The sequence below is a fragment of the Rhinoraja longicauda genome, chromosome 3, assembly GCF_053455715.1.
Source record: "Rhinoraja longicauda isolate Sanriku21f chromosome 3, sRhiLon1.1, whole genome shotgun sequence".
Classification (NCBI taxonomy): domain Eukaryota; kingdom Metazoa; phylum Chordata; class Chondrichthyes; order Rajiformes; family Arhynchobatidae; genus Rhinoraja; species Rhinoraja longicauda.
Window position 1 is genome coordinate 22985985 of NC_135955.1, and position 11673 is coordinate 22997657.

The 11673-nt window shown below is 40.4% G+C and overlaps 1 protein-coding gene across 3 annotated transcripts in view; it reads left to right on the forward strand.

The window, feature by feature from the left end:
- lingo2 (leucine rich repeat and Ig domain containing 2) overlaps positions 1-10924 on the forward strand; it is a 535791-nt gene extending 524867 nt beyond the window's left edge. For all 3 annotated transcript variants that reach the window (XM_078394985.1, XM_078394980.1, XM_078394984.1), the window contains one exon: positions 836-10924. In XM_078394985.1, coding sequence (XP_078251111.1) covers positions 836-2689 — 1854 coding nt within the window. In that variant the 3' untranslated portion in view covers positions 2690-10924. The remainder of the gene's footprint in view (positions 1-835) is intronic.
- Positions 10925-11673: the final 749 nt, after the last annotated feature.

The window sequence follows — 11673 nt, forward strand, 5'->3', positions numbered from 1 at the left end:
AGATGTATTTCAATGGAAACCAAGCTTTGTTACAATATATAATAAAAGATTCAAAGTGCTGGGGTAACTCAGTGGGTCAAGCAGCATCTTTGGAGAACATGGTTAGGTGATGTTTCAGGTTGGGACCCATCTTCAGACTGTTTTTTGTATACTAGCATCTGCAGTTCCGTGTTTCTACATTCTGGAATCAAAGAGAATGCTAGTGGAGGGCTGTATGGCTGATCCTTGTCTTGTAGCGACCATAGGGATTGGTCCTGAGAGTCGAACCCTCGGATTGGCCAGCAAGGTCACATGGTGGTGCGACCATAGGGATTGGTCCTGAGAGTCGAACCCGCTGATTGGCCAGTTAGGTCAGGTGGTGGTTTTGGGGCCCAAAAACCAGGCAGTGGGAAGAGAACTTCGATGTGAACAGTTTGAGTTAATGGTTGTCTGTAATCTCGTTTGTTATCCTTTGTAATTGAATATTGCTGCCGCAATAAACTTCTTTAACAAAGTACAAGCCTCCAGACTCGCCATAGTCTTTACTTTTATTTCTAATGAATGATCTCTTGCTATCCACTTTGCTGCTGTAACACTGTAAATTTCCCCGGTGTTGGGAACGAATAAAGGAATATATATATTGGGGAGCTGCCACCTGTGATGACAAGGCAGTTAACATAGTTAGTAAATCAGATGGCATCAAAATTGGTGGTTGAGTGGACAATAAGGAGATACAAATTGGAACTGTACCAAACTACACTCTAATCTTTTTTTTGTTTGTTTCCCCCAGCAACAACTTTGTGTGCTTATGTCCATGTGCTAAAGATCTTTTTTTTGTGTCTCCCCTTTATCATAGGCCCTTGACAGAATACTGGACTGCTTCAGCAAAGTCATGCTTCATGTGGCCATATCATGTTGGCAGCCATTCCTGGGACTGGCTCTGATCATTGTCCTCACGGGATCCACAGTGGGATGTCCAGCTCGATGTGAATGTTCTGCCCAGAACAAATCTGTCATCTGCCATCGGAGACGATTGACTGTGATACCAGAGGGCATTCCTATTGAGACAAAAATACTGGACCTGAGCAAGAACAAGCTGAAGTACATCAATCCGGATGAGTTTGCATCGTTTACCTTGTTGGAAGTAATTGACATGAGTGAAAATATCATTTCATCCTTAGAACCCGGTTCCTTTAGTAATCTTTTTAACTTGCGCTCCCTGCGCCTGAAAAGCAACCGACTAAAGTTGATACCTCTTGGTGTTTTTTCTGGTCTGACTAACCTGACGAGGCTGGATATCAGTGAGAATAAAATTGTTATTTTACTGGACTACACCTTCCAGGATCTGCACAACCTGAGGTCTCTGGAGGTGGGGGACAATGACTTGGTTTACATCTCCCACCGAGCCTTCAGCGGCTTGCTGGCACTGCAGCAGCTGACGCTAGAGAGGTGCAACCTCACTGTGGTGCCCACTGAAGCCCTGTCCCATCTCCACAACCTGGTCCGCCTCCGGCTCTGCCACCTCCACATCAGCATCGTCCACGCCTACACCTTCAAGAAACTGTACCGCCTGAAGCACTTGGAGATCGACCACTGGCCACTGCTGGACACACTGCCCGTGAACAGCTTGCACGGTCTGAACCTCACCTCCCTGTCCATTACCAACACCAACCTGTCTGCCGTGCCCTACGGTGCCCTGAGGCACATGGTGTACCTTGTGCATCTCAACCTCTCCTTCAACCCCATCGGCACCATGGAAGCAGGCATGCTCCAGGACCTGATGCGCCTTCAGGAACTGCACATTGTCCATGCCCAGTTGCTGGCCATTGAGGTCCGTGCCTTCAAAGGGCTACAGGCCCTGCGGGTGCTGAACGTGTCGCACAACCTGCTGGACTCCCTGGAGGAGAGTGCCTTCCAGAACGGCCGGAGCCTCCAGGTGCTGTGCATTGGCCACAACCCACTGGCGTGCGACTGCCGGCTGCTGTGGGTGCTGCAGAGGAGGAAGACGCTGAGGCTGTCGGGAGACCCCCCAACCTGCGCATCGCCAGAGACCCTGAGGGGGAAGCAGTTCCAGGATTTCAACAACCTGTTCCTTCCCAGCTACTTCACCTGCCAAAGACCCCAAATCCGAGAGATGGAGCCACAGAACCTGATGGTAGAGGAGGGTCAGGGGGCTCAGTTCAAATGCCAAGCTGATGGTGACCCCCTCCCGGTTATCTCCTGGCAATCCCCGCGCAGGAGGCTGATCACCCTCAAGTCGAATGGGAGGGTGACTGTCCTGCGAGATGGCACCCTGAAGTTCCGGTCCACCCAGTTTCTGGATAGTGGAGTCTACCTTTGCATCGCAAGCAACGCGGCCGGGAATGACACCACGTCGGCCACATTGCAGGTCAAGGGACTTTCCGAGCACCTGCGTGGAAACAGGACCTCTCAGTACCTGACCGAGTTGAACAACACCCATTCCAATGGGACGCAGGTGCACATGACCGTGGCCCTGGACCTCAAGACGATACTGGTATCCACCGCCATGGGCTGCTTCACCTTCCTCGGTGTGGTCTTGTTCTGCTTCCTGCTCCTCTTCGTTTGGAGTCGGGGAAAGGGTAAGCACAAGAGCAACATCGATATCGAGTACATTCCCCGCAAGAGCAACGGAGCCACAGTCGACAGTGACCAAGGAGGTCCGCGGAGGTTCAACATGAAGATGATTTAAAGCCAAGGGCAAAAGGCTGTACTCTTTTTTTTAAAAACAAAATGAAAGATAATCATTAAGCTGCTCATTATGGGGCTAAATCTTCACTTAGCTAAAGTTCTCTGACACGCCAGAGAGTCTGCAACAGCTAGCGGTACAAAAGATGTGGGATCTGGTGGCCACTGGGGATTTGGAGTTGCTTTCATGGTGCCCATGCCTTGAATTTAAATGGAGGAAGTGCCATTGAACAATTGGGTTCCTGCACTAATGACTGCACCTCTCTAAAGACTAATCTCAATGTTGAACCAGTTGGTCAAGTGAAAGAGAAAAACCATTAGACATTTTATACAAAACCTTAACAGTCGGGAAGAATTGGAAGGAGTAGGCCCTTACAAAAGCTACCTGCAGGTTCCCACAAGGGGCAAAGATATCACTGTTGGTGAACTCCACATGAGCGAGGATCTAATTACAAAATACTGAGATTGGGAAGTGAGAAAAATTAATGGAGGGTGGGACTAGGGCCCGCGTTTTTAATGGAAGTCATTTTTTTAAAGCAATATGAATAAAGTGTTCATTGGTGTACAAGACTTGCCAGATTCAGTTTGGGGTGTAAAAAGCAGTGCATAAACATTGGCCCAAAATGTGTTTGAAAAGCAAAAAACTGCAGATACTGTACATCTAGAATAATAACAGAAAGTGCTGGAAGTACTCAGCAGATCAGCAAGCATCCTTGGCGAAAGAAATAGAGTTAACATTTACAGTCACTGACTGATAATCTTAATGATTTTCATAAAAAGTCATCAATTGGAAATATCAACTCTGTTTCTTGCCATACTGATTCTGACTGACGTGCTGAATATTCCTAGCATTTTCTCTTTTTATTATGCCCCAAAGTGTATGCTTTGTATACTTCTAAATTCATAAGGCTGACTTATAATGACAATATTTCGATGTAAAAGGTTAACTTCATTATCAAATCAAATGCAAAATTGAAAAGTTAGTAAAGATTTCTTTTTAAACTGGCATTACCTATATATATTAATATCTATATTAATATATATATATGTCTTTTTTCTCTATTAATTTTTGTTACAAGTCATAAGGTGTGGAGACGATGATGGAAGATTCCAACTAGAAATGCCACTGCATATTATTGAAATAACCATAAAATAACCAGAGCTTTGCCATTTGCAATCTCAAGCCCCATCTCTGAAGGGACAGTTTCCTGCTTATTTTTTCATATATATATACAATTGGATAATATCAAACTTGGCTTGACATCCCTCCATCTCCTGCCTCCATTCCTGATTGGCAATGTTCTGCCACAACTCACTTATGTTTGTATGTGAAGGATGGCCATTTGTAAAGGTTTGTTAAGTACTGTTGGTATCCTCTGGAACATATCCTAGTATGAATCAGTATCTTGGGAGAACAAGAAAATAATTTGGGAAGAAAAAATAAGCATTTAAACTTAATAAATAGGCCCATAAGTTGTCTTCACATTGAAAGCAGGGACCTGTATATTTTCTACATCTCCAAACAAATTGAAACACAACCTCAGCAAGCCTACGGAAACAACATGATTTATATTCAGATAACCATCAGCCAAATTATGATTGTGAATGAAAGAATATTATGTGTTCAGCACTCTTAATGTAGTATTAGTCATCCATGATTGTGAACTGTCCAAACACTAGCTCCAGACAATGCAGGGAGGAGGTTTAAATTAAAAGAGATTTGAAATTGTTTTGGCTAACTGCAAATATGTTTGAGAAAATACATCTCATCCAAGTTTCTTATATTTTCGAGGAAAAGTAGTTCTCATCAAGAAAAAATAGGTGCAATCATGTTTGAGTAAAATTGAAGCAGAAGACCATTAAATTTATACAAGCAAATGCAGCACAGGGGAAGCAAATATATTAACACCTTGATAAATTAGGTAGGAATCAATTTTTTTAATATTCATCAACAGACATATTTTGAATTCAAAGCAAGTTTTCAGACTCATGATTTAGTTCTGTTAGTGGGCTTCCATTTACTTGCATTGGATTCATATATTCTGAAAAAAATCTGTCAGATTTCAGTTGACCCTGCAAGCACATCAATTTTGGGGAAGGGTTCCATCTGCATGGCCAATCACAAAAAAATGTTGGCTGATTTCACTATTGAAGGGACCAGCACTAATCTACCAGTTTCTCTTTTTCTTGATTCACAGAAAGCAAATTAGTTTATCATCATTTGATCATTTCTTATAATTTAAAAATCCAAATTCTTAATCTTACAAACTCAAGCAAACCACACATGTAGGATTTTAGTAATACAGTAGACCATCATTATAATGGACCATGGGGGAGGATGTTGCCCGTTATTGCCGATTGTCCAATATAACCGAGTAAAGGCTTCCCCCTTCCCCCTTCCCCCTTCCCCCTTCCCCCTTCCCCCTTCCCCAGTGGGACCTCCCTCACCACATATAGCACAGCAGCCCAAGAAGGCTGGGGACAGTTATTTTTAATAGCTAAAAATCAATCAATCAACTCATTAATTAATTGATTAATTGTCACATGTGACAATAAAGCATTAATTAATGCTTTATTGTCACATGTAACAAGTCACAATGAAATTCTTTGCTTGCACATCCAAGATATGAAAATCATCGCCACATAGAGGGCATTTACAAAGTTACAAAGTACCCCCGTGCCAGGACCCCCTTTTTCTCATCCCCAACCCCCTCCCCATCCCCTTCCCCATCTCCCTCCCTCGGTGGTCTCCCCGCACCGCGTCCACCTTTGTTCCTTCCCCCAGCTGTGGCATCCTCACTTCCACATGGTCCATCCTCGTCTGTCAGCCATGTATTTTTGTTACTGCAAGCTCAAAATACTAAAGGCTGTTTGTTACATTGCTTAATAGAGTTAAGTGTCAATTGAAGCAATGGCTTGTCAATTTCAATTGCTTGTCAGTTTCAATAGCATCCACGGTGTCACAAGCAGCTTGTGTTCTTAAAGAAACAGTCTACTATATCCGGAATCCGTTACAAAGAAGTCCATAATGTCGAGGGTTTATTGTACAATTCAAATGCTACTTGTGTCAGATTTAGAAGGTTTATCATAAATGGAAATTACCGCATTGTAATTTATTTCCAGTCAGATTAGGTATAAATTTGAGGCATTTCATGAAGGATACCAAATACACCTCATCTTAATTCAGAGTCACAGGTAACTGATTAGGAAATCCATTTTTTAATTCCTTTGACATTGTATTTTTTTAAAGAAAGTGAATTTTGTAATGATACTAAAACTGGCACATCTTTAAAACTATCACAGATTTTTGCAGCCGATGAGGTACTTTGAAGTGCAACTCATGTTGTAACGTAGGAAATGGACTAACCAATTTGCACACAGCAAAGCCCACTGGAGTAAGATGATAAAGACCATATTATTTATTTTAGTAACTTTTGAGGGATAAAAATATTAGCCAGGACACAGCTATTTCCACTGCCCATATTTTGATGCACTAAATCTCTGCAACATACAGCACGAACATCCAGTCAAATCCCCCCAAATGTTTGGTCTATTGCAAAAATTACATTCCTTGAATTTGGGCAATTCAAGTTACTTTTCAGAATGAATTCACATAATTTTGGTCCATAGTCCCTGCAGGATTGCATGAATGATACTTTGGTGAAAGTAGTTAAGATTTGGTACCAACTATCTGTCCCAGTACTTCTGATGGAAATTGAAGTTCCCATTGAAGATAGGGAATTTGTTTTGTCTCTTGGTCAATTTTCCTCCTATGATACACTCCATCCAAAACTAATTAACTGCCTATTCATATTGTTACTCTCTAAAGGATGCTGTGGTGAGTGAGGTGGCTGCATTGATTGCTAGCACAAAATGTTCGATCCAATTTCCAATTACACTGTATGTAACACATTTTGTTGTAATAATGTGCTTTACAAATCGTATTTTTATTTACAAATTTATTTCTTAGTGTCATAGGATTATCCCAGTCATACCAAAAATACATGTAAGTTTATTTGTCATTGTGATCTTTGACCACGTTTGAGTCATGGGTGTAAAATAGATTGTCCCAACTGAAGAAATTGCAAGTTACTGACAAAATATGGATAAATCTCATTGGATGTGTTCTTATTTTCCAACCTACTCTGTATGTTACGAAGATGTCTGAGGTTTAAGGTTGCCTGTTAATGGTCTTGCGGTGTAATCATATTTTATATTGCTATGAAATTAATCCACATGTCAAGATTCAATATGTGTAATGTTTGGAGTCCAACTCTCTAGTGGGATGTTCCAGAATGAAATCAATTCCTAAGACTTGTTTCAATTTAGATTGCATTATTCCCACATCTATTCAATTGTTACAATATTTCCACCCACACTGTCCACAAAATATGCATTAGATCTGATTATAACAAAGGCGTGGGGTATATAATGGAGATTTTACATCATGGTGTAGTCAGTCCAAAATTGTTGATGTCTTTTTCAAGGAACCATAAGGTGGAAAGTTTCTTTTACATGAAGATTGAATAAAATTCATATTTCTGTGCTGCTGTTTATGACCTCAGGAGATCTCAAAGCGCTTTTCAATTAATTCTGTCTATTTTTTCAGGTGTTCTCTGCAATATATAGAGCACAACCACCAGTCTGTTGACAGGATTTTTCCACTAATAGCAATGATATGGCGACGTGATCACTTGACTTAATGAGATTTGTTGAAAGGTTCTTGACAAACACACGACTGAGAATTCCTTCAAATTGGTCCTGTGGGTTATTTTCTAACCACCTGGAAGGGAAGGCAAGGCTTGGGTTATAGATGTATCTATCAGCCTGGCACCCTCGGTACGACACTGAAGTGGCAGATGAGATTAAGTGTCGCATATTCCTAAAGATGATAAACTATTCATCTAAATTTAACCCTGGATACACTTCCTCTTTTCCCCTCAAAAATGATATCATTTATAATTTGGGATGTACACCAACATATTTTCATTCTTATTTTAATGGGGTTTCAAAAATATTAGAAAATGGCTGTTGACCTCCCATGGCATATTGGAGAGTTGAATTTGGAAGAAGTTTGTAAAAACATTAGTCAGGCAATGAAGAAGTAAATAAGGGCTCAAAGCAGTTAAACAGCCCTTTTAACAGAAAGTTCTGCTAAAGTGGAAAAGGAGCAAGCTGCAGTCAGATACTCAGAAGTTGAATGAAAATCAAGGGGTAATTGTTGAATTCCATTAATAAATAAGACAGCGTGAGTCAATGTGTGATGGTCAGAGGATGTTGGGTAGTGATTTCATCCCTGTGCTCACAGGTTAATGCTGGCCAGTAATGCCTCAAATTTATATGTATCTTTCCAATATTCAAATCCTTTGCTGGCTTCCCTCCTCCCTGACTTTATAATTGCTGTGAACATTCCAGATTCTTCCATTTCAGGGTACATTCACTTCCCCAGCCAGCTACTGGCAGCTCCCCGAGCTACTGCCTTCAACAACCTAGATCCAAACTCTGGAGAACCCTCGCCAAAGATAGACACAAAAAGTCGGAGTAACTCAGCAGGTCAGACAGCATCTCTGTAGAAAAAGTGACATTTCGGGTCAAGACCCTTCTTCAGACACTAGCTATATCTCTCAAATTCTGCACCACCCTCTCTGCTTTAATAACACCCAAAACATCTATTCTTTTGATGGTGCTTTTGGGCCTACCTCCTAACAGATCCTTATGATACCAACAGTAAACCTTAATTCGATGCATAGCTGTGAAGAGCTTTCAAACATTTTACCACATTAAAGATCCGCCGAAATGCAAGCTGCTCTTGCAAGTTGTGTGACTGTGTTTATTTCACATTGATTTAAACACACACTGCAATAAAAAACAAAAAATAATTGTCTAGGATTAGCATCAATTTACATTCCTCTAACAATCTGAAATAGTGTTTTACCTTTTTATGCCTGGGGAACTGGGAATTTGATAAAGATCACCCATCTTTGTTTTGAGCCCCCCACAAAACAAGTGCCAAATATGGTCAAGGAGTCTCAAATCAACTAGCTGGTGAACAAACAACAACAACAAAGCTTATAGAGCCACAAAATGATCCTATTATTCTTGTGCTAATAAGGTATCTGGATCACCTCCAATAATTTTCTTGCGGTGTTATACTTGGAAGAAAATCCATTTATTCTTGTTTGAAATGCATGCAAGCCATTGAATTTTCAAAGGGAACATTTTATTGATGCCTCTTGATGTAATCTATCTGATAAGGGATTAGGAAAAATAGATTGAAATAGTTTAAAATAATACTCTTGCATTCCTTCAAAGGTAATTAAAGTCTGAAAAGTGACAAATACAACCCAGGGTGGAAAGTGGTTCAAGTTCACAAAATCATGCAACCATTAGGTAATGTTTACTTGAACCTCTGCTGGTGATAGCAGTCTCTGATATTCCAGTTTAGTGCAGCTGCTCTGCCACCCGAGAGGATCTTGGCTGGATTATTGGTAAAATCAAGTGTGAGGAAATGAAACCAATTGCATTGTCTAGAGTGTAGTTATAAATGAAGTGGTAGGTTAAAGCCTTGTTGCCAAAACCATAGACAACATGTTTAGTGTTAACAAAAAGTAAATTTAAATCAAGTTCAGAATGTAACAGTCTCAGTCGAAATAGCAGCTGGGGTAATCTAAATTACCTTGGTTAGGAATCGTACTGATAATTTATAAAGCCAGGCCCTGACTGAGAATTTGATGGAGCACAAAAGAAAAATAGAGTATTACTCAGCAGGTCAGGCAGGGTCTGTGGAGAGACAGAGTTAATATTTCAAGCTAATGGCCTTCCTTTCCCCTGAGTTGAAGAATAATTCTTTCTGGTTCTGAAGAAAATCCATTAGCTTGAAAAATCTAACATTGAAGATGCACAAGCAAGCAGAGACTGAAAACGGTTTATGGTGAAATGGAAAACAGGGAAGATAGATGATGGTGGTACAGGACAAAAAAAATATTGTAATAGGTCAAGTAATAAAGATACAGTTGAAATAAAAATGGGATTAGCAGAATTTGATGACATAAAGATATAGATTGCCATGCTTCTGTGTGCAGGGAGGATAGAATGATAAAGAAGCTGTACTTGGCTACAGGACAGAACCAAGCTGTTTTCTATTGCTCTGTCAACATGATTTTAACCTACCATTACATAAACAGGAAAATACATTGAAAGAGCAAGGCACACAACATGCTGAGAGAGCTGATGCAATGGAATTTTTACATTCAGCCATATTTGATCAATTTGTCATTGTGATTTTTGTAAAATAAAACTGTCCCTGTTATCAGAGTTAAATACTAGCACCTTCATGGAAATACATTGTCACACACAACACCAAACGCAGCATATGATACACATCTTGAGGCCAAATTTTAAAAGTTGTTCAGAGCACAATTCTTCTCTAATGTAAACAATGCAAACTGGTGATGCACTATTGCAGTTACTTTAATCTATGACAGAACAAAAAAAGGCCTGAATAATTCCAATTTTTTTAACGTCTTTAACATGCTTTTAACATAACATATCAAAAGCTTGATCAAAGAGAAAATCTCATTGGAAGAGAGTATTAGGATGTGAGTGCATTCGTAGTTAAAATATGCAGAAGACAGAGTTTATAGCATACATTTCCATATGCTCCCAGCCAAATCAATAATTGTAAAAATACATGTTTATGAGTTTAATCTATTATGTGCCCATCTTGCCAATTTGCAAGTAGTCCCATGAAATTAAATGATTCTAAAATCAATAAAATTGTGTACCTCAACTTGGTGATTTGTCAATGATCTCCATGCATCATTGGTTATGTCCGACACAAGAACATTGTCCTTTAAGAAAAACCATCTATGGATTGTGTGCGTTTGATTTTGTGAAAAATGAGGGAGAATTATGATTATACACTGCAGCAGAAAGAACACATCTTACTTTTCCTGCTGATGTCATGATAATTGAAGCTATTACACAGCTGATTATTTTTGTAATCAAATTGAGACTGAAGAATGCTTCTTCTCATTGAAACATACATCACCTCCAGTGATGTCAGTACAGGTTAAATGAATGTTGAAGTTGTAAACATCAGAATTAAATGAATCTCAGATGTGCTTGGGCTTTTAACATTTTGAAACCATTATGTTTACTGCATGTTGAAATAAAGTGATAGTATTTTATCATAAAGCTTCTAATCTGTTTTTTTACATTTCTAGCCTTTGTTTTGAATGAACAAGAGAAACTGCACCTAGCTCTTAATTTCCCAATTTTTCAATGATGTATCTATCTCCTCCTTAAATATGTCCCAACAATTTAGCCTCCCCAGCACTTTAGGATAGAAAATTTCAGTGATTCACATGCTTTGTGAGAAAAATTATTAAACACCTCAGTTATAAATCTTGTAATTATGATTTGTCTTGTAATTATGTTCCTTCATTAGAGACTATTCCACAACTGGTAACATCTCAACATCTATGCTGTTGTGCCCCCCTCAGGCTCTTATTTGTTTCAAATAAATCGGTTGGAGCTGTGGTTGGATTCATACTGGAGCATCCACGATGCTGAGAAGGTCGTGAATAGCACGTACAGTGAGTTGGCCACACCGCAGGTAAAAGATAAGCGGACAGAAAGGGAACGGGTGGCCACGAGCCAGCATAGCATTAAGAAGGTAGCGCAGGAGTCCCCTGCGGTCATCTCCCTCCTAAACAGATATACCATTTTGGATACTGTTGGGGGAGATGGCTCATCAGGGGAAGGCAGCAGCAGCCAAGTTCATGGCACCGTGGGTGACTCTGTGGCAAAGGAGGGGAGGAAAAAGAGTGGAAGGGCTATAGTATGGGCGGCCCAGTAGCGCAGCGGTAGAGTTGCTGCTTTACAGCGAATGCAGCGCCGGAGACTCAGATTCGATCCTGACTACGGGTGCTGCACTGTAAGGAGTTTGTATGTTCTCCCCGTGACCTGCGTGGGTTTTCTCCGAGA